The sequence below is a fragment of the Schistocerca americana genome, chromosome 1 (assembly GCF_021461395.2).
Source record: "Schistocerca americana isolate TAMUIC-IGC-003095 chromosome 1, iqSchAmer2.1, whole genome shotgun sequence".
In the NCBI taxonomy this organism is placed as follows: domain Eukaryota; kingdom Metazoa; phylum Arthropoda; class Insecta; order Orthoptera; family Acrididae; genus Schistocerca; species Schistocerca americana.
The window spans coordinates 473,197,460-473,225,150 of NC_060119.1; the positions used below are offsets into that span (position 1 = coordinate 473,197,460).

General features: G+C 41.1%; 1 protein-coding gene across 1 annotated transcript in view; it reads left to right on the forward strand.

Annotated features, from left to right (window-relative positions):
- Nucleotides 1–27,691, forward strand: part of LOC124603708 (rotatin) — a 417,493-nt gene that overhangs the window by 128,156 nt on the left and 261,646 nt on the right. The window contains exon 8 of the mRNA XM_047136418.1: nt 7,900–8,098. Within this exon, the coding sequence (XP_046992374.1) occupies nt 7,900–8,098 (199 nt within the window). The remainder of the gene's footprint in view (nt 1–7,899; nt 8,099–27,691) is intronic.

Here is a 27,691-nt window from a genome sequence, read left to right on the forward strand (position 1 = left end):
ATGCGCACAGGGGCGATTGTCCACCTCCTTCTCCCTGCTTTATCAACTGCATTGGCGACCATGCTGCTTCCTCTCAAGATTGTCCCATGTATGTTGATGAGCGGGCTGTCCAGGAGGTCTGGGTAATGGAAAAAGTTCCTTACCCAGTCACTCGCAAGTTATTGGCTTGTTGCAAACCGTGCGCTCTACTGTCTGGCACTTATAGTACTTTTCTTGCTACATCTCACTCCATGAAGGTCATAACCACACAGACATGTGACCTCAAATTCAGCTCTGAAGCTGTGAAATCACCCATTGTCATGGTAGCATTGCAATCCCCTCGTCCAGCTGTGCAACAAGCTATCAATCCTTCACTCAAGGGGCAAAGTCACCAGCTACATAACCGGCAGGCCAGAAAGGACAAGAGGAATACTCCCATGAAGACTCCCCATGACCCTCCTGCCAACCAGCACCTGAGTTTTTCTCTGCTAACCGGAAAGGCTCGACGAAGTCCAACAAAGGCAAATGGTCTTTTTTGCCGACTTGAAGATCCTCATCTACGGTGTCGCCATATGATAACTTGCCCGGCTCGCCTCTGTGTTGCCGGTGCTTACCACCAACCGTTTTTCTGCGTTGGACTCCACAGGCCAACAGCAGAAGAAAGCTGATGCTTGTGTGGACATCATGGAGCAGGATCCTCATGCCTTGGTGCCCTGTGACAGAGAGTCTTCGCAGGCTGGTACTCAGCGGTCACCAAGATGACACTACTTCTTTTCCTCATCACGACTCTATTCCAATGGAATGTTCACGGCCTTCAATCCAACAAAGAGGACTTACGGCTGCTTTTAGAATTACAGTGTCCACTTGTACTCTGCCCTCAGGAAATAAAATTGCGTCCTCAAGACCGCTTTGAGCTTTCGCATTTCTTCCTGGTACATTTTGACTTCCACCCAAGGTCAGAATTCGATCTTCTGAGGGAGTCTTGATGCTCATACTGGATGACGTTCATAGTCAACCCATCTCCCCAACTACCCGTCTTCAAGCTCTTGCAGTTTGCCTTTTCCTTTCTCACTTGACCTTTCCCTTTGTACCATTTACATCCCTCCATCATTCAGTGTCACCACAGCCAACTTCCTCCAGCTTATTGGGCAGCTACATCACCTATTTCTGCTGCCCACCATTCCATTTGGGGTTCTCTCAGTAATCTGCCTTGAGAGGTGCCTTCTTGGCTGACCTTCTTAATCAACTTAACTTTTCTGCCATAACACAGAAGCACCCATGTTATTTTCAGACTCCTCACACATCTATTTCCATTTGGACCTATCCTCCTGCACAGCCCATCTTGCCCATCATCTTGAGTGGTCCTTCTGTAACCTACTAGAGCGACCGTTTCCTGTGTGCTCTCCATTTGCTGACTCCTACCCCACCTCCATGCACACCCGAATCACAGCTTACTAAGGCTGATTGGAGGCTTTACTCATCCCTGGCAACCTTTGACGAACACAGTTTCCCCAGTTGTGATGACCAGGTGGAATATCTTACAAACATTATCCTTACTGCCGCAGAACATTCCATTCCTCGCACATCCTCTTTACCGTACCATGTACCAGTCCCATGATGGACTGAGGCATGCCATGGCGCAATTCTTGTGTGTAAACATGCTCTCTGTGCTTTTAATTGTCACCCTATGGCGGCAAACTGCATTCATTATAAACCGACGTGTGCACAGTGTTGTCACGTTCTTCGGGATAACAAAAAAGCTAGCTGGATTTAATTTACTAGTTCTTTTAACAGTTCCACCCCATCTTCCCTCGTGTGGGCCAACCTCCGACGGCTCTCTGAGACCGAGATCCATTACCCAGTTTCTGGCCTGGCAGTAGCAGATGATGTCATCATGGACCCTATTGCTATCTCCAACACCTTGGGCTGCCATTTTGCAGAAATTTCGAGCTCCTCCCACTATCACCATGCCTTCCTCCATTGGAAACGAGTGGAGGAGGCTCAGGCGATACCTTCTCTTCTCAGAATCCTGAGTGTTACAATACCACCTTTACTATGAGAGAGCTACATCATGCTCTCACTTCATGCAGATCCTCTGCCCCAGGGCCAAACGCTGTTCACATTCAAATGTTGCAGCACCTTTCTCTTAAGCACTTTCTGCATAATATGCACAAGTTTCCCAGACACTGGGGTGAAGCCACTGTCATACCCATACCCAAGCCCAGTAAGGACAAACACCTTCCTTGTAGCTACTGCTCCATCTCTCTCACCAGCTGTTTTTGCAAGGTGATGGAACGCATGATTCATGCCCTGCTGGTATGGTGGCTCGAGTCTTGCATTTTACTAACCACTGCACAGTGCGGATTTTGAGCTCACCGTTCTGCAGTTGACCATCTTGTCACTTTGTTCACCCATGTCATGAATGGGTTTGTGCAGAAATCCCAGGTTGTGGCCGTGTTTTACGGTTTGGAGAAAGGCTATGACACCTGCTGGAGGACTGTGTTGTTTCCGCGGCCGCCCCCCCCCCCCCCCCCCCCCCGTTTTTTTTAAGAATTTTTTTTTAAAACAGAGGTTTGAAAGTACGTGTGGGTTCTGCCTAGTTGGACACCTTTATCCAGGAAAACGGTGTGCCTCAGAGTACTGTCCTGAGTGTTGTCTTCTTTGCTATCGTGATTAACCTTATAACGGCCTGTCTCCAGCCGTGCGTCTCCGGCTCCCTTTTTGTTAACAATTTTGCCCACTATTGCAGTTCTTCATAGACCTGTCTGATTGAGCGGTGTCTTCAGCAATGGCTTCCGTTTTTCCAGTGGCAAAGTCATTTGTATGAACTTCTGTCTGCACAATTGATTTCTTCCACTATCTTTACATCTTAGGCCTATTGCTCTTCCATTTGTTGAAACAATGAAATTCCTGGGGCTCATGCTCGATAGGAAAGCCTGATTGAGAGTTTGTATGCAGAATCCATTGAACTACTGCTGTCCTATCACCATGACAGTCCCCTCAGCAGGTAAGCATGCCATTTGTCTGCCATGCATGGCCATCCACCCTTCGCCTCCTTCTTCGATGACTCCTTTGATTGCCAGTATGCGGGCCATCCCTCTTCTCTGTTACCTCCTGGAGTTTGCTTTTGGCTCATGCTCTTTCAGGTTAACTTCACGTTCCCTGCAACTTTCCTGGTGGGTGTGGACCCCTCACCACCTTGGCTTCGTGCAGCAGCCCGTGTTCACCTTGGCCTTCATTCACTTCGTAAGGACACTACACCAGCCTTGCTCTATTGCCTTCAGTTTCACAACCTTCACATGGAATTTCGCAATAGTACCTTTGTGTACACTGATGGCTCTCAGACTGATCGTGATGTCGGGTGAGCCTTCGTCATTGGTGCCAACGTTTTTTGGTATCGGCTTCCGGCACACTGCTCAGTGTTTATGACAGAACTCTTTGTCCTATGTCAGGCCGTGGAGTACATCCAGCGACACACACTTTTTCAATTGTGTCATCTACTCAGACTCTCGCAGCACTCTTCAAAGCCTCTGTGCACTGTACAGTGTCCATCTCTTAGTGCAATGGGTCCAGGAAAGCTTGCACTTGCTCATTCTTGATGGTGGCACTGTGATGTTTGTGAGTTCCTGGTCAAGTTGGTCTGACAGGAAATGAGGCTGCGAACGCTGCTGCCAAGGCTGAAGTCCTCGTCCCTCATCCCCCTAGTTCTTGCATTCACTTTGATGATCTCTGTGTTGCCTTCTTTCAGAAGGTGGTGTGACTTTGGCATCACCACTGGTCATCCCTTCATGGGAATAAGCTCCAGGTTATGAAGCCTCTTCCAGCGGCTTGGATGGCCTCCTATCGCCCCTCCCACCATGAGGAGGTCATTGTAACTAGGTTACGTATTGGGCACTGCCATTTTAGCCATTGCCATTTGTTAAGTGGTGCTCCCCCACCACTTTGTGCACATAGCACCCAACTTTTAACTGGCCACCATTTCCTAACAGAATGCCCTTTATTTGATCAGTTATGTTCTTGTTTAAGTTTGCTGTCTGAGTTATTGGCCGCTTTAGTGAACGACACATGGGCTGTCGACTGTGTTTTACTTTTTATTCGTTGTAGCAATATGGCGAAGGCCATTTAATTTTTAGTTCTGGACCTCCATTTCTCTATTGTGTATTTTATAGACTTTTCTCCATGTCCCTGTTTTTAGATGTTTTCTCATCTGTCATTGGGGTTTGACATGTCATTTTTAACTCCTCTCTTTGTCTTCACGTTCCACAGTTTTGACATGGGTGTGTATGCCCCTAGTTGTTTTTGCGCCCTAAAACAAAACAAAATGGGGGAGAAATATGGAAGTCCTTACATTTTTTGTCAACCTATGTCTTTGCTTACCCTTGACATCTCTAAATTTGTCAGGGAAAAATGCTAGAAATCAGGGAAATATCAGGGAACTTCACTTGGAGAAACTTGTGGCAACTCTGGACACTATTCACGAAAAGAACAGGAAGGAGAGAATGATAGTGGTGCCAGAAGTACCCTCCACCACACACTGCTTGGTGGCTTCTGCAGTTTAGGATTAGATCTAGAAAACAGGTGCTTATATTTACCACTGGTAGAAAAAATGATATGGTAGAGAGTGACTTATTTACTCACTGATTGGTTAGCAAACATTAGACTTCATGTCTAAACAGCTATAATAGTTCATGTCTATACTAAATCAGATCTGATGTGACTTGCCAACCTGGAATTTAGCTTTCAAATTCCAGCAGCTTACAACTTATACATCCATGATAAAAACATAACTAGTGCTATATTGCTGGCTACAATTAATATTCATAGGCATTGATGGGTGTCTACTGAATGAAACAAGCTGTATAAAATTCCATGTCGTCCAGCTGGATGATGAGTTAAAATGAAGTCAACACACAGATAAACTAATCAAGAATCTCAGTGCACCCTTAGAATCATGTCTCATGGTGTAGAGGCAGAGGTGTTGACATATTTTGCATATTTTCACTTTGCATTGTATTATTGAAATTATCTTCTGGGGCAGTGCATGTAAGGGAAATAAAGTGAGAATAATTCTGTAAAGCAGATAACTGAAAATGTTGCAGAAACCTTTAGAAGGATCTTGGAAGTCTTACATTCCTTTCTCAGTGCATTAAGTCTTTAATGGTTTTTGTTGCTGATGATAAAAAATCAGTCAGCTGAACTGTGATTTGCATACCACAATGCAGAACACAAAAATAATTTTCATATTGACTTTGCCACCTTGTGTAGTGTTCAGAAAGGAACTATTTGCTATGGCGAGAAGATATCTGACAAGCTCTCATCCAACATAAAAGCAAGAAATTGGGAATCTATAGCAAGTCAAAAGAAAATTAAAAACTTACCTCTTTAGGCATTCTTTTTACAAATTATCCGAATATCTAGATTAAGATTATCTGAATATCCAGATTCAGGGATTGAAAAGTTACATTAGCTACTTGGCAAGTAATAGTGCTCGCAGTAAAGCAGCATGACTGGTCATAATGTACTGTACATGGTGCTCAGTATTTACAATATAGGTTCTTTGAAATATATTACATCAGGTAAATATTATGGAACTAATAGCAGATAAATTGTAGTTTTATATAACAACTGAGAAGGCAGCAGCTTATTTCAAAGTAGCAGCGTTCTTTCTAATTTACTCTATCAGACACAGAAGGCATAAGTGTGAATAGCATTAAGCAATATAGTAATAGTTTAAAGTTTACAGATTAAGTTTCTATGATTTCCTTGTCTTTTAATAATTGATACCTTGGCTTATGGTGCATCCTGAAAATTCTCCTACATGATGGGATCTACAGAACATAATGAAAGAATGAATGAATGAATAAGTTCATGTTTCTGATCAAAGACAGTGCAGTTTCATGTTTCATAGCCATACCTATCCAGAGATTCTTGTTGTTATGTTCAGACGCTACTATGAATTCTGAACCAATCAAGAATGGTTAGACAGTTGGTAGTACCATATCACACTGCCATCACATCTGGGCCCAGAGCTGCAGAAGTATAATGCCTCTGCTTGTTGGAGTTTTGATATCTATGTGGGTCATGAGCTTTGCCTGAGGAAGGCTGTGCTGTGCCCTCCACATAAAACAGTAGCAGTCTACGTCTGCAAGTTTGCAGCGTTAGCCATTCAACACAATAATGAAACTGCTAACACCCAGTCTTGTCACTAATGTTGAACAGATTTTCATAAACTGTGTACTGTCACACTTTCTACACTCCTGGAAATGGAAAAAAGAACACATTGACACCGGTGTGTCAGACCCACCATACTTGCTCCGGACACTGCGAGAGGGCTGTACAAGCAATGATCACACGCACGGCACAGCGGGCACACCAGGAACCGCGGTGTTGGCCGTCGAATGGCGCTAGCTGCGCAGCATTTGTGCACCGCTGCCGTCAGTGTCAGCCAGTTTGCCGTGGCATACGGAGCTCCATCGCAGTCTTTAACACTGGTAGCATGCCGCGACAGCGTGGACGTGAACCATATGTGCAGTTGACGGACTTTGAGCGAGGGCGTATAGTGGGCATGCGGGAGGCCGGGTGGACGTACCGCCGAATTGCTCAACACGTGGGGCATGAGGTCTCCACAGTACATCGATGTTGTCGCCAGTGGTCGGCGGAAGGTGCACGTGCCCGTCGACCTGGGACCGGACCGCAGCGACGCACGGATGCACGCCAAGACCGTAGGATCCTACGCAGTGCCGTAGGGGACCGCACCGCCACTTCCCAGCAAATTAGGGACACTGTTGCTCCTGGGGTATCGGCGAGGACCATTCGCAACCGTCTCCATGAAGCTGGGCTACGGTCCCGCACACCGTTAGGCCGTCTTCCGCTCACGCCCCAACATCGTGCAGCCCGCCTCCAATGGTGTCGCGACAGGCGTGAATTGAGGGACGAATGGAGACGTGTCATCTTCAGCGATGAGAGTCGCTTCTGCCTTGGTGCCAATGATGGTCGTATACGTGTTTGGCGCCGTGCAGGTGAGCGCCACAATCAGGACTGCATACGACCGAGGCACACAGGGCCAACACCCGGCATCATGGTGTGGGGAGCGATCTCCTACACTGGCCGTACACCACTGGTGATCGTCGAGGGGACACTGAATAGTGCACGGTATATCCAAACCGTCATCAAACCCATCGTTCTACCATTCCTAGACCGGCAAGGGAACTTGCTGTTCCAACAGGACAATGCACGTCCGCATGTATCCCGTGCCACCCAACGTGCTCTAGAAGGTGTAAGTCAACTACCCTGGCCAGCAAGATCTCCGGATCTGTCCCCCATTGAGCATGTTTGGGACTGGATGAAGCGTCGTCTCACGCGGTCTGCACGTCCAGCACGAACGCTGGTCCAACTGAGGCGCCAGGTGGAAATGGCATGGCAAGCCGTTCCACAGGACTACATCCAGCATCTCTACGATCGTCTCCATGGGAGAATAGCAGCCTGCATTGCTGCGAAAGGTGGATATACACTGTACTAGTGCCGACATTGTGCATGCTCTGTTGCCTGTGTCTATGTGCCTGTGGTTCTGTCAGTGTGATCATGTGATGTATCTGACCCCAGGAATGTGTCAATAAAGTTTCCCCTTCCTGGGACAATGAATTCACGGTGTTCTTATTTCAATTTCCAGGAGTGTATATTGCAGTCCTTTAAAATTCATTTATTACATATTATTTTATATTAGTCATATTAGTTTTAACTTTTCTTTGTCTTTTTAGAATTATTTCTCCTGGTTCAGTTATTTATAATTTGTGGTTTATTTTTCATTTTTTTCTACGGGTGTACTATGATAATGTTAGCTTTATGTATGACTAGCGGCATCTGATCTCAGTGTTACTCATCTTCCTTTTCACGTTAGTAACAATTCTGTCTTGTTAACAGGTCATTAGCAGCAGACTCGAAAGTTATTTACTGGCAGCTGTTATCAATAGTGAGAAATCTGTTGGTATATTTGATACCTGTGGAATCTGGTGACACAATACCCAGAAACTTGAAGGAGCAACTGTTGCTCAGCCTTTCTGATTTTTCAGTAATGAACTTCTACCCAAATCTGCACAAGGACATCAAAAATTACATTTTGGTTTGTTTTTTTGATATTATAATTTCCTTTGATGTATTTTTGGTACTTTTATTACAGGCTTAAGCGTGTTCGCAGAAATTTTCCATTTTCCTGTTCTTCAATTTTATAAATAGTAACAAGTTGTTTCTGTCACATGATTACTGGAAAATAAAATCATTTTTAATTTGATGTACATAGAGGGAATGGGTGGTGGGCAACATTGTTATTGATATTTGCGTATTGAATATTTATTTTGGTTTATGTTTACGTAAGAGTGAAATAATTGCAAGGTTCTCTTCTGACCCTGTCTTAAGTCCTCCCCCATAACCCTTTGCCTCACTTTTTTGATGTTGCTCCTACCCCTCCCCACCCTCACTCCTCACCCCCTCTCTTCTTCTTCTTCTTCTTCTTCTCCTTCTTCTCTCTCTGTCTCTCTCTCTCTCTCTCTATCTCTCTCTCTCTCTCTCTCTCTCTCTCTCTCTCACTCTCTCTCTCTCTCTCTCTCACTCTCACTCTGTCTTTTTCTCTTTCTGCATTAGTGTTATCCTTCATAGCACCAACATAAACAAAAGAGATTGCAAGTCTTTTCCGTATCTCTTTCCATCTCGCCCTGAGATGTGCTGTATGGAGGTGACTTCTTGTTGGGATAATGGTGTGATTTAACTTAAAATTTGTGGCTTTGACGTGTATACAAATGCTAATGCTTAAAATTCCAGTTTCATAATTCCAAATGAAATTTTAGTAGTGAGTAATTAAGATGTTTCAACCATGACAGGATATTGGCGGGCTTATCTTGATAAACTTATTCCCTGTATAACACTCTCAGAGATCCCCTTTACACATCTCATCACTCAACCATCTCACATGTGCTTGTAGAAATAGCAAAAATTTGAGCAGATACTGTTAAACCTACTGTGGTGGACCAGTAATTTAACAATACTTCAGCTGAAGCTCTGTTATCTCTTGCCTTATACAGGTGATACGGATGTCATTTTGTGACTGAACAATTGTAATTTCAGTAAATCCCTTATGTGCTGCAGTTTCTTATCAGAAACTACTTGAACCATATGTAAAGGACTGACTTCATTCAACTTCTGCAGATTGATTGAATAATGCACTTTAGTTTTGCTGAGACATAGTAATCCTTTTGTGATGTATTTTACTACTTGTGGACAAGGATACACATAATGCAAGAATTCTCCACCAGAACAGAATGTGTGTGTGTGTGTGTGTGTGTGTGTGTGTGTGTGTGTGTGTGTGTGGGCGCGTGCGCGCGCACGTGTTTTTTGTGGGGGGAGGGGGGGATAAATATACTAAGCTGAACTGCAATATTCTAGTTTTTGTTTGTGTGCCTGTCTACCACTCATTACCAATTTACACTTGTGCTACCATACAATGATTATAACATTTTTACAGATACTACTTTGGTTTTGATGTCTTATAGGCCTCGTGTCACTTCCCCTATTACCTCCAAGATGTAACAAACTTTCGTGTATGCCATGACACCAGTTTGTTACTATTTTACTGTAGAGGTTCTGAAGGAGCAGATATAGATATAATGATTGATAAGCCTATAGCCATACAGTTGTCCTAGGATAAAGAGAAAACTAGTGTGGGAACATTCCATGTAGACAAGTCTTTAGCTTAAGTTCTGATGTCTGAGCTACTAGCAAAGAACCAAAGAGAAAGCCAAGATAAATCATAACACTGGCCATGATCCAATAACTGGTATAGGAAAAATGAATAGACATCACTCATATTAGACACAGCACTAATAGTACGCTACAGTGATGGCCCCTTTATCTGCAAGCAACAGCTAGAGGTGTTACCTACAAAATGTGAGGAGACCGCCACTAGTCGTGCTGTGTCAGTTCTCACACTGGTAGTGCCCTCAGTGGCGTGCAAACTCCACATTGCTGTCTGTAAGGGATGCTGGACAGTCTCTTTACAAATGGTAGTGTGCAAACAATATAAGGGAAAATTGAAAAATCTAGCTTAAGAGTTATAGTGAGTAAATTGAAGTGTATGTGCTTGATTCAGAAAAGCATGTAGTAAGGGGGAACTGAAGACCAGAACTGATAATGGTTTTTGTATGTGAAGGAAAGGTAGCTGATTGTTCAGCATGGCTGACTACCAAGTGGAGGACCCATGTTTGATTCCCAGTACTGGCAGGGAGTTTTCCTTTGCGGGAGGACAGGAGCAAATTGCACTCAGCAATGACGGCGTTGGCGAAGGATAAAACGCTGCTTGGTCAGTACCAATGGAATGAAGGAAATGATCTTTGTGTGCACAACAAACAAAAAAGTTGAAGAGTTCAGATGCTACCTCTTTTTGCTGTATGAAGCTTCATTAAAACTCTTGAAACTGAAATTTCATCAAAATTATTTTTCTACTTTTGACAGGAGCAATATAAAGCATTACAAACAAATACGGTTGTTATATGGCTGATAGTGTTGTAAAATTCCTGAGCATTTAAAATCGAAGAAATATTCCCAGGGAATATTGCCAGCAATATTACCAAAATTCATAAATTCTTGAATATTTATAATTAATTAGCAAGATAGCTCAAAAACTGTTAATTAATAGGTAAAAGCAGTAATTATATAGTTAAATCAAACTCAAAAACAGAAATATATTTTAAGGTAAAGTTATAATTGAATAAAATTCCTGGGATTTTATAATTTTAATAATGAACTCGCTCAGATTAATAGGTCACTGTGATAATTGACTGATTAAAAAAAACATGAACACTCTTGTTGTTGATGTGGTCCTCAGTCCTGGGACTGGTTTGATGCAGCTCTCCATGCTACTCTATCCTGTGCAAGCTTCTTCATCTCCCAGTACCTACTGCAGCCTACATCCTTCTGAATCTGCTTAGTGTATTCATCTCTTGGTCTCCCTCTACGATTTTTACCCTCCACGCTGCCCTCCAGTGCTACACTGCTGATCCCTTGATGCCTCACAACATGTCCTACCAACCAATCCCTTCTTCTAGTCAAGTTGTGCCACAAACTCCTCTTCTCCCCAGTTCTATTCAATACCACTTCATTAGTTATGTGATCCACCCATCTAATCTTCAGCATTATTCTGTAGCACCACACATTGAAAGCTTCTATTCTCTTCTTGTCTAACTATTTATCGTCCATGTTTCACTTCCATACATGGCTACACTCCATACAAATACTTTCAGAAACGACTTCCTGACACTTAAATCTATACTTGATGTTAACAAATTTCTGTTCTTCAGCAACGCTTTCCATTCCATTGCCAGTCTACATTTGATATCCTCTCTACTTCGACTATCATCAGTTATTTTGCTTCCCAAATAGCAAAACTCCTTCACTACTTTAAGTGTCTCATTTCCTAATCTAATTCCCTCAGCATCACCCGACTTAGTTCGACTACATTCCATTATCCTCGTTTTGCTTTTGTTGATGTTCATCTTATACCCTCCTTTCAAGACACTCTCCATTCCGTTCAACTGCTCTTCCAAGTCCTTTGCTGTCTCTGACGGAATTACAATGTCATCAGAAAACGGCAAAGTTTTAATTTCTTCTCCATGGATTTTAATACTTACTCCGAACTTTTCTTTTGTTCCCTTTACTGCTTGCTCAATATACAGATTGAATAGCATCAGGGAGAGGCTGCAACCCTGTCTCACTCCCTTCCCAACCACTGCTTCCCTCTCATGCTCCTCGACTCTTATAATTGCCATCTGCTTTCTGTACAAATTGTAAATAGCCTTTCGGTCCCTGTATTTTATCCCTGCCACCTTCAGAATTTGAAAGAGAGTATTCCAGTCAACATTGTCAAAAGCTTTCTCTAAGTCTACCAACGCTAGAAACGTAGGTTTGCCTTTCCTTAATCTTTCTTCTAAGGTAAGTCGTAGGGTCAGTACTGCCTCACATGTTCCAAAATTTCTATGGAATCCAAACTGACCATCCCTGAGGTCGGCTTCTACCAGTTTTTCCATTCATCTGTAAAGAATTCTTGTTAGTATTTTGCAGCCGTGGCTTATTAAACTGATAGTTCGGTAATTTTCAAATTTGTCAACACCTGCTTTCTTTGGGATTGAAATTATTATATTCTTCTTGAGTCTGAGGGTATTTCGCCTGTCTCATACATCTTGCTCACCAGATGGTAGAGTTTTGTCAGGGCTGGATCTCCCAAGGCTATCAGTAGTTCTACTGGAATGTTGTTTACTCCCCGGGCCCTGTTTCAACTTAGGTCTTTCAGTGCTCTGTCAAACTCTTCACGCAGTATCATATCTCACATTTCACCTTCATCTACATCCTCTTCCATTTCTATAATATTATCCTCAAGAACATCGCCCCTGTATAGACCCTCTATATTCTCCTTCCATCTTTCTGCTTTCTCTTCTTTGCTTAGAACTGGGTTTCCACCTGAGCTCTTGATATTCATGCAAGTTGTTCTCTTTTCTCCAAAGGTCTCTTTAATTTTCCTGTAGGCAGTATCTATCTTACCCCTCATGAGATAAGCCTCTCCATCCTTACATTTGTCCTCTAGCCATCCCTGCTTAGCCATTTTGCACTTCCTGTCGACCTCATTTTTGAGACGTTTGTATTCCTTTTTGCCTGCTTCACTTACTGCATTTTTGTATTTTCTCCTTTCATCAATTAAATTCAGTATCTCTTCTGTTACCCAAGGATTTCTACCAGCCCTCGTCTTTTTACCTACTTGATCCTCTGCTGCCTTCACTATTTCATCTCTCAAAGCTACCCATTCTTTTTCTACTGTATTTCTTTCCCCCATTCCTTTCAGTTGTTCCCTTATGCTCTCCCTGAAACTCTGTACAACCTCTGGTTCTTTCAGTTTATCCAAGTCCCATCTCCTTAAATTTCCACCTTTTTGCAGTTTCTTCAGTTTTAATCTACAGTCCATAATCAATAGATTGTGGTCAGAGTCCACATCTGCCCCTGGAAATGTCTTACAATTTAAAACCTGGTTCCTAAATCTCTGTCTTACCATTATATAATCAGTCTGAAACCTTTTAGTATCTCCAGGGTTCTTCCATGTATACAACCTTTTTCATGATTCTTGAACCAAGTGTTGGCTATTATTAAGTTATGCTCTGTGCAAAATTCTACAAGGCGGCTTCCTCTTTCATTTCTTAGCCCCAATCCATATTCACCTACGTTTCCTTCTCTTTCTTTTCGTACTGTCGAATTCCAGTCACCCACGGCTATTAAATTTTCGTCTCCCTTCACTACCTGAATAATTTCTTTTATCTCATCATACATTTCATCAGTTTCTTCATCACATGCAGAGCTAGTTGGCATATAAACTTGTACCACTGTAGTAGGCGTGGGCTTCGTGTCTATCTTGGCCACAATAATGCGTTCACTATGCTGTTTGTAGTAGCTTACCCGCACTCCTATTTTTTTATTCGTTATTAAACTTACTCCTGCATTACGCCTATTTGATTTTTTGTTTATAACCCTGTATTCACCAGACCCAAAGTCTTGTTCCTCCTGCCACCGACTTCACTAATTCCCACTATATCTAACTTTAACCTATCCATTTCCCTTTTTAAATTTTCTAACCTACCTGCCCGATTAAGGGATCTGACATTCCACTCTCCGATCCGTAGAACGCCAGTTTTCTTTCTCCTGATAACGACGTCCTCCTGAGTAGTCCCCGCCAGGAGATCCGAATGGGGGACTATTTTACCTCCAGAATATTTTACCCAAGAGGACGCCATCGTCATTTAATCATACAGTAAAGCTGCATGCCCTCGGGAAAAATTACAGCTGTAGTTTTCCCTTGCTTTCAGCCATTCGCAGTACCACAACAGCAAGGCCGTTTTGGTTAGTGTTACAGGCCCAGATCAGTCAATCATCCAGACTGTTGTCCCTGCAAATACTGAAAAGGCTGCTGCCCCTTATATGTTCACAAAATATTATAATTGAATAAAAGCATCAGAAAAATAACCAGAATGTAAATGTTATAAAAATCACATTAAAACTACTAAAAGGCAAAAGGTTTAATACAGCATCTTTACTTTCCATATTCAATCTTTTTGTTTAAGTCCCCTAGTCATTGTCATTATCATTGTCACTGTCACTCTCAATGTCCATTAAATATCTTGCTCCTTCTCCTCTTCTTCTGCGTTAAAAAAAAATCATCATCATCATCTTTACAGTTACTTGCTGTTTCCTCTGGGTTGGCTTCTGCTTGCTTGCTTGTTTCTTGCTTCTTCTCATTTAGAGATGGAGCATTAATGAGTTTCCAATTGTATGAAAGAAATGGTCAGTTTCACTGCTCACTCAGAAGAAAGATGGTTCTTTTTTTGGAATGCAACCAAGAAAACTTACTAAATGTATGCTCTGTTGCAGCCGAAGTTACTGGTGCCCCCAATATTCTTATGGCTACATCTGTCAAGTCACAAGTACCTCTCAACCCCCTTCACCATGACAGAGGCCTGATAATTTTTTCCTTATCGTCCATCCCTTCCCAAAGAAACTTTCTGAGAATAAGCCTTCCTTGTATCTGTAGTCAGCTAAACTTTCTGTTACTTTTAAGACGTCCAAACCCATATGCTGAGCACAGTTACTGGATTGGTCCAGTGCCAAAATTTTTTTCTCTTGATTAACTTCTCCATGATTGTCTTTTCTTCTGATTTTTCCATGGGTGATGTTGGTAAGTTTTCCTTCATACTTTTATGTAATTCATTTAGTTTCCTGGCCACACTGTTTTTGTGGGTCATTTGATTCAATGGATGTGATAAGATCAACAATTGGTTTCAGCAGATTTATCATTTTTTCTGTTCTAACCCAAAACACAGCATCGTCTAGCAGTTTTCTTTTAATTGATGGGTCTAGATGAACCTTTTCATTGACGGCCGATGTTTGGAGGACCACTTTGTTCGATTGGAAGCTCTCCAAACAAACAAAGGTGGCTGCCTCATCTGGTGTGCCCAGGCAGCTTCAGAGATATTCAGTCTTTGAATCTTTTCTCAGAAGAAATTTCATCAAACAAAGCTTTCAATATGTGATTGCTTTTGATAGTCTGTACTGCAGTTATTACCTCTGCAAAGAAACTTTTAACAGTCTGACATCATAAGATATCAGCACAAAGTAAATGGAGAAAGTGAGCAATGCAGCCTAATGGTACTATATGAGGCTACTTTTCTTTCAACAGTGTTAAGGCTGCCTTCATGCTCGGAGCATTGTTGGCAATAACCACCAAAACACCAAAAACTTATCAAGACCATACTTCTCGATGACAGATCTAATGATCTCTGCCAGGTATTCGGCATTGTCTCTCAGTTTTGGTCAGTTTGAAATCTACAGAAAATGGTTCTGGCTTTGAAATCATAAAATTAATTATAGACTCATTCCTGATGTGATTCCAGCCTTCACATTGAAGATGTAATTTTTTTGTTTTCTGAATTATTTTTGTTATTTCTTCTTTCATTTCTATGTACTGAGCCTCAAGATACGTTGTAGACATTCAAAATCTTGATGGTAACTTATATGCAGGTCTCAATTTTTGGAAAAAAAAAACATCCACAGTGAGTGCTCTATGAAAGATAATGGGGGTCCGCTTACAAAAACCACTTGAGCTACAGATTGGTTCATCTCCTGGGGGGGAAAAAAATAATGGTAATGAAGCATTTAATAAAGGCACAACAAAGAATAAAAACTATTAACTTTTGACACCTAAAAAGTTTTTATTACTTTTGACAAATGGGGTAAACATAAAACTACTTTTTACTTTATTCCCAATCCCCAGTAAAAAAATTTAAAAAAAGTAATCAATATATGACAGCTATACCTGCAGTGTATCTAATTAAAATATTTCTATTGTACAAAAGACACAATACACACTACATTGTAAACTGTTTTGAGATTCGAAGGAGCAGTTTCAACCTAGGCCTACTTCTCCTAAAGGCAAAAATAGTTATATGCAAACGAGAAATGAAGCTATATTCTATTAGCATGAGGGTTCAGTCAGGAAAACTACCTACTTTTGTTAACAAACTTTTGTTTTACAAACTATAATGAACCTACTTTTGTTTTTGTGGTATTCAAATGGTGGGAAGTAATTGGGGTAGGAGTTGCTAATGTATCTCTTTGATATGCTTAAGGAAAGTCACTAGAGTTTCCAGTTTGGCTGTTGATTCGTAATTTGCCTTCTTAATGTAATGGAATACATACAACATTCTTACTGTTTAACACCACAAAAACAATTTAGGCCTACAATATAATAGGCTACAAAAAAGAATACTATAAACCACGCATTTTCATAGCAAAGAATAGTAGGCCTAAAATGATTTAAACTTAAATTTGTTTGGTTATCCATGTGATCCGAAAATGCATTTATTCCTATTGATTAGCCTGGGTTGTAAATAGTTGCAGATCTTGAACTAGAAGAGGGTTTAGATAGGGGGCTTGGGCAAGGCTTTGGTGGAGGTGGTGTTGGTGACTTGAAAGGAGATGTAGCCGAACTTAAATCAGCTGAGGTTAAAAAAGCTTGAGCTTGGGTAATCTGGCCTACATTTGAATGTGCATTCACTGTCAATGGTGCATTGATATCCTTTGTGGTTGATGGTCTTGGCGTTGGTTTACTGACAGTGAGAATATGTTTCAATCCTGCAGGGCATTTGATACATTTTTTTATGTACTTTTCCATTTCAACTGAATCACCTTGCTTGTTTCTTGAGTACAATACTTACAAACAACACCTTTTCCTTTAATATTAAAGCAGCGCAAACTGCCCCTTTTTTCTTGACCATTTTGCAACAAAGAATGAAAACACAACCATGAACAAAACAGGAAGCAAGCCTACTCAAAGTTATTTGATGCACTTGCCACTTAAATGTTAAAATTTCGCACTTTCATCTCACACAGAGCTCTAATGAAACTGGTTCTTTAACTTGCAGACACAACTATCAACTGGAAAAAAAAAAAAAAAAAAAAAACAATATGGCTATCTCTCTGAAACCTAGAGTGTTGTAGTTTTCAAGGGGTAAGGGAAAAATTCCCTCTTTTGTCTTGTAAGAACTAAATTTCTCCATTTCAGCTCATCGTAATTATATTGCCCTTAAGACCTAAACCATGGTTACAATTAACTTAATTAGCCTTTTTTCCCATTTTAATGCTGTTTTTTATTCGAGCACTCCTACTTTCTATTTTAAATTGTAAATGAAATATTTGGATAGGTTTTATGTTTAGTTTTATATGCATCTGGACTTAACCTCCTTGTTAGAAATAAAGACATTTATTGATTTTCCATGTTTTAAATATCAAAGAATTATCCCTAGAACAGCCAAGCATTGAAATTTATAACTATTACGTTTCCTAGAACTGCCAACATTGAAATAATTTACCTTTAGAAAAACTGAGTTTATAATATAGATATGCCATATAGTGAGTACCTAAAGATACTAAAATACACAGGGAAGTTTGTTTGTTCAGTTTGTTAAGTTTTCTGTCGATGTTAGAGATATTTTAGACTATAAACTTTATCTAAACTTGTGCGAATTTTGTAAACATTTGTCATTGAAAATGTCATTTTGGGGAAAAATTATGCAAATAAACAGGTCGATATTTATAATTTACTTGAAAATACAAGTGATTTTATTGACATACAACTTGACAAAATATTAATTAATGATTCTAAAAGTGAAAGTGATAGCAATATTTTGGAAAATAAATTTATAAAATCATAATTCATTGCAGGAAATGATGTTTTGCATGGAAATTAATGCATGGAATGATAAATCATGGATTAAAATCAGGGTGTATACGACCCGGGACAACCGGGAAAAACCCGGGAATTTTTTCATCCGGGAGAAAACCGGGAATTTTTCGGAATTCCGGAAATATTTCATTGTTTTAGCTTTCGGTTAAATTTTTGTGATTTTGACTGCAGAATTGATTTTCTAACAAAGAACGTTATTGTATTCTGCTACTGGAGAATGATACTGCAGCAATAAAATATAAACGAGAGGGAAAAAAATAAAACTTTAGTGGCAAAGGAAATGTGCCATTTACAACGAAACCCCGTGCACGCACAAGCGTCTGCAAATAGCAAAAATATGTCAAAGGCCGTCAGGCGCAGACTGTAATTCTTCGTAACAATGAACTGCTTGCTATGAGCATGACGTCACAACTGTTCACATTAGGTTCGTTTGACCAATTGCCAGCGGTCTGTTGCGCATGTGCATTTGACTCGCGTATAAGCAGTACCTTCTCCCGCTACGGCGCTACTTGTACAGTGTGTTAACTGTAAAACGGCTCAGGTGTGAGGGGAGTGCGGGGAGAGGAGGAGTAAGCATTGGTTAGCGAGGGGAGAGGAGCCGTTCGGGGGAGGACAAGGCACGCCTACCAGTTGCAGTGCTGGCACTACAAATTGCACGTCATGCTTACACGAAAGAAGACGAAAGGCTTGGAAGTAAAACTCGCTTTAAATGTTGTTCCTAAACGAAACTGAAATCGTCATGTACATTAAAATCTACATATAAATATAAATGAATGTATGTATGTTTGTGTACTATGCGCTCACAAACCATTCATCCGATTGCAAAGTACTGTAATATGAATGTGTTTCGAAATAATACAGTAGCCAGTGGTGTTTCCATACAAAGCAACACGGTAGCAAGGAAAAATGAAATATAAGGTAATTCGGACGAAATAGGGGGCTCCTTCAAAGTGATCGCGAACAAAATATCTGAAATGGAAACTCACCTTTTCTTGCCAGGCGTTTGTGGTGATACGCCAGGATGATTCTTGGAAAACTGTTTGAATCTTCCAATGCTACGCATGCTTTGTCCTGTGTATGTAGCAGCTCTCACTGAAGATTTGTAAATGGGGTGAAGCAATTTTTTCTGCTCCCTTTCCCTTTCGCAGCATTCGATCACACGCAATATAATTTTGCGAGCATCGCTACGTAATACTGGTTTCCTTCTAACCGTAGGCCTACCGGTAGGGGTTGTTGGCGACTCCTGAGATGGGCCAGCAACTGCCTCTTCACTCATTTTGATAATGTTTAGCACGACTGCACAATAAATACACGCAGAACAGTGCAGCGCAAAACAATAACGAAGCAGACGACAATGGCTACCTTGTACAACACAGTCAGCTACGTAATGTTGGCAGCAATTGAAACTGCGTGCCTACCGAAGCCTCCCGACGTTACCGACTTCTACCGATTCAGGACTAGGGAGAGGTCTGCCATCTAAAAGTTTACACACTGTAGTTTGGCTGTAGCTGTATCGGTAGTAGCTGCAAGCAGCCAGATGCAAACGAGAAAAATTTTTCTCACGCGCCCTAGCTGCCAGATTCGCGCTTGCACAGAGTTGTCTGACTTGTTGTGGGGAGGGGGCAACCTGCACGTGACCCGTGTTTACGTTCAGTGATTTCGCTGCTTCTCTTCGTTTACAGCTCCCACGTCAAATGAAAACAAAACGGATTTCTGTGGCCGTGAGCTATCAAGTGAATTAAAATACATTCACATAATTACGGAGGGCAAAAATATATTATTAATTTCAGTTTTCTGATTTTATTTTATTTCCAAGTTAGTAGCAGTCAAACATTAATCGCCTTGCAGAACAATGAAGTTATTTTTGTAAGTTTGCTAAAGAAATTTGGCTTGATCAATCTTTCCGCTGAGGCGATCATTTTATTTGAAACGAAGTGTTTCATTCTACAGTATTGGCTAGTTCCAACTGTTCGCTTAATTTCAAGTGCACGTTATGATCCTTTGCCATGTATGGCATTATGACATAATAAAGAACCAAAAATGAGATCGTATAGTACTGGTACTTCAAGAAAATTTACATCCCAAAAACCACACTGAAAAGCTTAATATCAGATGGGGACCTGCTTCGTTGTGAATCTGGAAAAAGCCAATTTGCACTTCAAGCTGAATTATGCATTTTAGTATGGTTTACGAAATTCCGATGCTCTTTGGAGTATCCTCTGATGCCCTGTTTCTTTTATGGTGTAATCTCAGCTCTTAGTGCTTCATACACACGAACATGCGGGCTTCCTAAACCACTGCAGTTGGACACGCACAAAAATGTCTGTTTTCTGGCGCTCTCTGGCAACTGGTAAATCGAACCTGTTTCTAACAGTCTCCGGATAGTGTTGCGAACGGTGGTTAGAAAAGCGTTACTTTCAAAGTAAATTTCTTTTTACCCAAGATGAATTATGTTACGTGTGAGAAAGTGGGATGGATATCTAAATCACAGACCGTTCGAAACTGAACAGTTTGAGGACCAGCCACTTACAAAAATTTCGAGCCGCGAGACATTTATGTCATAATTTTAAATATACTGGCACATTTGCGTGATGTATCTTAAAGTATAACACACGCAAAAAAAGATCAATATTACATGTGAAAGCTTAGCTTCTGTTGTAGCGTGTTAATCTTAGAGACCAATATTATATGTGAAAGCTTAGCTTTTCTTGTAGATATATGGTACTGTGTACATTAATGTAAACCGTTAACTTTTCCTCTTGTGTGTTCGCGCTATGTAACAAGTGATGTTGCTATGGCCGGTATTACACTATCAAATTTCTTTGTCCAATATCTTTGTCCAATATCTTTGTCAAAGATTTTTGATAGTGTAATAGGGATCTTTGACAAATGTCGTCCAATATTTGATCAAATCTAGGCCGAGGCCGTATATTTGATCAAAGAAATCGCTTGTCTTCTGTTCACTGCAATGCGATATGTTACCACGCGGAGCGCTAGCATCGCTGCAGCGTTCTGTCGTCTGTAGTGTTTTTATAACCATTGCCGGTAAATACAATTGGTGTGTGCCGACAACTACAGAATTAATAGAGATGTCTGAAGCTTATCAGGCGCTTTACAACGTGAGGCACCCTGAATAAAAAATAGATTAAGAAGATTGGAGACCTAACCTGACCTAACCTAACCTAACATAACATAACCCTCTCCTGTAGCAAGGAATCGGAGTGTTATAGTGAGCCTGTCTTCTGAAGATGTAGCAGTTCTTAAGTGAAAATTGTGCTTTGTGATATGAGGATACACTTCATTGAGCACATACAGAAATGTATGCTCATCCATTCTTAAGTAATTGATGTACGACTTGACGTCTTCCACTGTAAGCTCACGTAACAAGTTTCGTTGAATGCTTTTATCGTGTCGTCGTAAAACCCACGGCTTCACCCAGATTAGATTAGTTTTTCGTTCCATAGATCCGTGCTGAGGAGATCCTCGTGGATGTGGAACATGTCGATTTTTTTTTAAGCTGAAATAAAAATACTAATAGTATGAATAAATACATCATTTGTTTCTATTAAAAATTTCGCCAGTGGAGTAGAAGGAGTTTGCCAGTAGTAAGTCTTTCAGGCTCCTTTTAAACTGATCTTTATTTCTAACTAAATTTTTTATGTTTCCTGGCAAATTATTGAAGATGAGTGTTCCTGAGTAGTGGACCCCTTTTTGAACTGAAGTAAGTGTTTTTAAGTCCTTGTGCAGATCATTTTTGTTCCTGGTATTGTATGTATGAACTGAGTTGTTTGTTGGAAAAAGAGATATATTATTTACGACAAATTTTATTAAGAAGTAAATATACTGAGAGGCAGTAGTTAACCTGCGAGCCGGAAGTATAGTGAGACTGTCATTTGGGCCTACGAGAGTTATAGTTTTTTTTGTTTGTTTCTCATGCCTAGATAACTGTACAAACATATCGTTGCATGTATTGTAATAATCATTACATATAATGATCCACGTGCAACAATATCTCTACGGAAGTATCTAGGCATGAAATACAAAACAAAAAAGCTAACCTGCAAATCTCGTACGTCCAAACGACAGTCTCACTGTACTTCTGGCCCGCCAACAGTTTCATTTTCTTTCTTATTTTCCCCCGTACCAATGCAAGAATCTGAAGTACCCAGTTCTTTGAAGAGGTTTCTGCAGGAGGTCCGTGAATTTACTCCACAAATAATACGTATTACACGCTTTTGGACCTTGGAAACTTTTGTTTTGACTTCAAGATTTACCCCAAAATATTATCCCATATGACAATGAAAGTATGCAAGCTTTTTCATTTTTATGTTGCCTATGTCTGCTAACACTCGAATTGCAAATACAGATTTGTTAAGGCGTTCTGCAGTTCTGTGGTGTGCTCCTCCCAACTGAATTTATTATCAAGTTGTAATCCCAGGACTTTTAAGACTGTCAACCTCGTATGTATGGTTCCATTTTCTCCCCCCACTTCTTTTCCGCATGTGCACACAATGCAATTGGAGTACGTAGAACTGCTGCGGTTAATAACAAGTTGTCAGCCATCTTGAACTTTGACGAAAAATTTGATGACAGTGTAATACCCCTCGTAGCGCTACGTCAAAGATCTTTGTCCAATATATTGGACGGAATATTGGATCACATCTTTGATCAAATCTTTGACAAAGAAATTTGATAGTGTAATACCGGCCTATTGGCTGACTAAAACACGTGTCCTATGCTCTGAATAGCTGCTGTCATCCGCTGGCGAGATCTCGTGGCTTGAGATATGACTCGCTTACAAAAGGACATATCAACCTCGGTTTCAACGCTCCGGAAACTAACGCGCTGTGTTTGGTGCAATTCGAATTTATACTTTCGTAATACGAAAATATGCAGCGTATATGTTGCTGCAAAACAAAGGTCTTTCCAAAACTTCTCTGCCCCGTCTTTTCTTTTTTTTTCCCGGGAAGTTCTACGCGATTGTATAAAACGTTAACCATTCAAAGGATTGATAAGTTTTACAGTTCCGAGGGAAAATCTACGGAAAACGTACTGTCACTTAGCACGGAAAAAGTGTATTTTCGCAAGGGAAAAAGCATATTTTTTAAACGGGATATCCGGGAGAAATCCGGGAATTTTTTTTCCTTGTCCCCGTATACACCCTGAAAATGTATGAATTTACTTAGGTAACCTAGTTTCGAGGTTCTTTTTCTGTTATTAAGTGTTAAAACGTCCAAAATCCAAAAATTTTCATAAATTCCCCATATTTGGGAATCTTCCTGGGCCAAAGACATATTCCCAGCAATATTCCCATTTTATAAGTTCCCTCCCACTGGGAATATACATGACCCAAACCACTAATGGCTGAGAACCTAATTCCATGTAAAATCTTTAGAGAGAGAGGGAGAGGGGGGGGGGGGCCTTGCATATATCAAAGGATATGTTGCAAGGACAGTTCGACAGTTCTAATATATGTAATTCAGAGAAGCTGGTGTTCAGGTAAGAATCCAGATGGCACAGGCTGTAAAACAGCCATTGAAATAAAGTTACACTCAACAGCAAAATGCCCTACTGCTTGGTCGAGTCTGCTCTGGGCCACAAATTGGCAATGGTGTTCATTCTTATGGTCCGCTGGTCGGTGGTCAAGCCTACATAAAATTCTGTGCAGAAGTTGCAGCAGAGATGATATGGCTGCTTTCACAGGTGGTACTGCCTCTGATGCGATAAGTGACGGAACTGGAGTAGGATGTGCTGGGCAGGTGAATCGGACTGGTGTTGCACATGGGTCTTCCACAGAGATATGACCCATGTGGCAAGGTGTAGGGAATAGATGGAACATAGAGATGGACTGGGTTGTTTTTTAGATTGAGTGGGCAGTGAAATACATCTTTAGGAGGAGTAGGAAAGATTATGCGTAGGATGATCCTAATTTCTGAATACAATGATAGATAGTCGATGTGCTGGTTGAGGATATGCTTCAATTGTTCCAGTCTGTAATGATATTGGGTGATATGGAGTACTTGTTTGAGGCTGGTTCTTGTGGGTGCTGGGAGGATTTGGGGTTTATGAGGATATGGCACTGAAAATCTGCCTGAGGGCTAATTTTGGGGCATAGTGCTAGTCTGTGCAGGCCTTAGTGAGACTTTCAACATACTGCACAAGGACATTCTTGTCATTCCAGCTGCCAAACTGCAGGTATTGTTGACAGATACAGGGCTTGATATGGGCAGAAATATGGATTGAGACATATCAGTCTACATCCAGGAAGGCAGCACACTGAGCTGAGGAGGATGGGGTAAAGTGAATAGGAGAATAGTGTTGAGGTTGTGCAGGAATGAGGATATGGTGTTTTGATTCTGTTCCGAGATAGATTGGCACAGGGAGGGTGCCATGCAGGTGCCCATGGCCATTCAGCAGATTTGTTTGTGACTGTCTGCCTCTCCCACCCATCACCTCCTGGCTACCCTCCAGGAATTCCTTGCCTCCTACCTAGCCCCACCATCCCTACCAAGTCCCTTCCCAGGAACACAGACTTCTCAAATGAAGAAGGAACAGACAGGAAGAAGAAGAAGAAGAAGAAGAAATGGTTGGGGGGGGGGGGGGGAGGGGGGAACTCTGCCTAGTCAACCTGCAGAACTGCAATCCTGTGCATTCAGCCGGTGAATTTAGTGGTGAGGGTAGAGAGAGAGAGAGAGAGAGAGAGAGAGAGAGAGAGAGTGTGTGTGTGTGTGTGTGTGTGTGTGTGTTTGTTTGTTTTTTACTCAGTTCGATCTCCTTGCAGCTGTGATCCACATTCCTTCCATCTGATCACGTTTTGCATCTTCGAAAACTCCACACGTCACATTTGTTTCCCATATCATTTTACAGTGAGTCCAGTACCATAACTAAGTACATTAGTATTGTGTGTGTGTGTGTGTGTGTTTGTTTGTTTTTTACTCAGTTCGATCTCCTTGCAGCTGTGATCCACATTCCTTCCATCTGATCACGTTTTGCATCTTCGAAAACTCCTCACGTCACATTTGTTTCCCATATCATTTTACAGTGAGTCCAGTACCATAACTAAGTACATTAGTATTGGAGGGTGTCTTGTGGGGTGCCCTTGACGGTGCTGCAGATTTGTTTATGAGCTAAAAATCAATCATGAGCTTATCAGTCTTTCAGTTGACAAGGGTTCCAGCATTGTGCTCATGAACTTTACTGACCACTGAGCTAAGAGCTCTTACAACATTTGTCTTCTCTCTGTATAGATCTTCCCATTAGACCCCATCCCAAAAGTTTAACTTAGGCTCCATCATAAAATCCTTGGGACCTGAAACTCTCACTTTCCACTGGCAATGTGCCAGGAACCTACCTTACTTAGAAAAAAGACTGTGACTGGTGACAGTTCCCCAACAGAAAGATGCTTTGTCCACAACCTTGTTTCTTATGACCAAGAGACTTTTTACTTCCTTCACCACCTTTCCACAGTTCCTATCATATTACCACCAAATTCCACACTCTTAATTCCAGATGCTGCATGGTTGTGCATCAGCATTCCATATTCCTATGATCTTACTGTATATCACATGTCTGTCTCTTATCTTCCCCCAGATACAGAATGAACAATCTCCTTCCTAATCTTTGGCTGATCACATGCAGACTCACAATTATTAAGTGCCAAACAAATAAATCTATGTAAATGTGATAAATGCTTGGATGCAATCTTCCTTTGCCAATATGTTAATGGCTCTTATAAAGAGAGTTTTGACATTTATTCAACATTTTAAACCTCTTGTCTGGCTCAGATTTTATAATAATATCTTTGTGATCTAGGTACATTGCAAGCCCAGGCTCTGCTCTTTCCTCGGGAATTACAACACCTAGTTCCAAATCAACTTCACTTACTCCTTCTCGACTAAAGTTGCTGCCTTCCTGGATGCTGATATCCACCTCTCCACAGAAATCTCTATCGATACCAGTTACCAGCAGTACCCTTACTTTGAAACCTCTGACTTGTGCCCTATCAAAACACCACTCCTCTGCAACCCTGAAATGTGTTAGTGCCTCATGTGCCCTGGTAAACAGCAACTACTCAGATATTCTGATAATTCTTCCAGAGCATTTGCAGGCAGACAATATCCTACCTAGCTAGACCCAAAACAGATGTCTTGCTCTGTTTCTTCTTGAGGCATCAACAAGTCTTTTGTCACTGTGAATCAACCAATGAGAGATTCTTCCGTTAGTGCCCACTCTTACCTTGAAAAACTCAGCCGTATCCTTCTCTAAAAATTTTACCATGTTTCACTAAGTCGTCTGGTTGGAGATATTCATCCAAACTGCTACCCTCAGCATCCAATTTAGATCTCCATCACTCATCCAATGTATTAAATATCTTAGTTAATAGCTCCTAGTTGAGTGTCCCAAGCATTATTCCTCTGTGCAGGAACTAGGTATAAGATGTCTCTCGTACAGCTCTGCATATTGGTCTACATCTATACTTTGCAAGCCATCTAGAGGTGTGTGGCAGAGGTACTTCATATATCATTGCCACTTATCCCTTTTCTGTTTTGCCCACAGATGGCTGGCAGCAAGAATGAATTTTGGTAAACCTCTGTCTGAGATTGAATCTTTCAAATTGTCCTTTGTGGGTAGGAGGAACCAAGATATAGGTTGGCTCGTTTAGGAACTTACACTCTCAGAATTTAACACACTGTTCCTCCTTTGTAGTGTCTGCCACCAGAGTTGACTGAACATATCCATGAAGCTTTTGCACTTACTAAATGAACCTGTAATGAAACATACTGCTCTTCTTGGAATCTTCTCCATAAAACAGCATCATCTGAGAAAAGCCTCATGGGACCTCTGATGTTATGCCTTACAACTGGTCTGATATTCCATACGCTCATATTTTGTTCATTAATCGGCAGTCTGGCACAGTATAAAATGCCTTCTGGAAGTTGAGGAACACCTTATTAACCTCAGTGCCAGGATTTGCTGCTATAAGAGAATGTCTTGGACAAACCCCCTGCAGCCTACTGCATTTCAGTTACATGCATTTCCTATCCAATCATAGGTGAGCAGTTTTTTCCTATACCACCTGGGCTGACAGTATCATGTAGTGTTCTACTGGGTGTACCAATGAACTAGTTGTCCTTCTGCATGAATGGTCAACACCCGGCAGTGGAAAACGCAAAACTGACAACAGTACAACCTCTGTAATCCATCACATTTTGTACTGGGATCTGGATTGAAACACAAAAAAGTCCGATTATCATTGGATTTACATTAAAATAAACAATCTGTGAACCCAAAAATGAATACTGTATGTATGTACATTGTTCTCTACAGTAAAAGCATTGCAATAAACAACACAAAAACTTGTGTTATTACATATTGAAGAAGACCAATACTGTATAGTATGTATTTAATGTATTGTACTGTACTGTACATACAGTTCATATGTACATTAATGCAAAAATTGGAGGTAGCTTATACACTAGCAAAAATTACTCAGGAAATGAAATGATATGATCATGTAGCATTGATGGCCAGGAGGCCCTATCCTGCCAGATTGCAAGTCTTATTTCAGGTGATACCACATTGGGCTACTTGCGTATCAGAGATGATGAGGTGGTGATGATGACAACATAATACCCAGTCCACAAGCGAAGAAAACTTCAAACCTGGCCGGGAATCGAACCTGGGCCCACTGCATGGTAGGCAAACACATTACCACTCAGCTAAGCAGGCGGACATTACTTTGGAAGAAAGTCAGTTTTAGATTTTTGTGTAATAGATGAAATTGTAGACTTAGCTGCAGTATTCCTTCATTTCATGATCCCAGTTGAGTTCTGCTCAATGTACTGAAGGGCAAAATCAAAAACATTCTTGGCATTGCCATGTTAAATC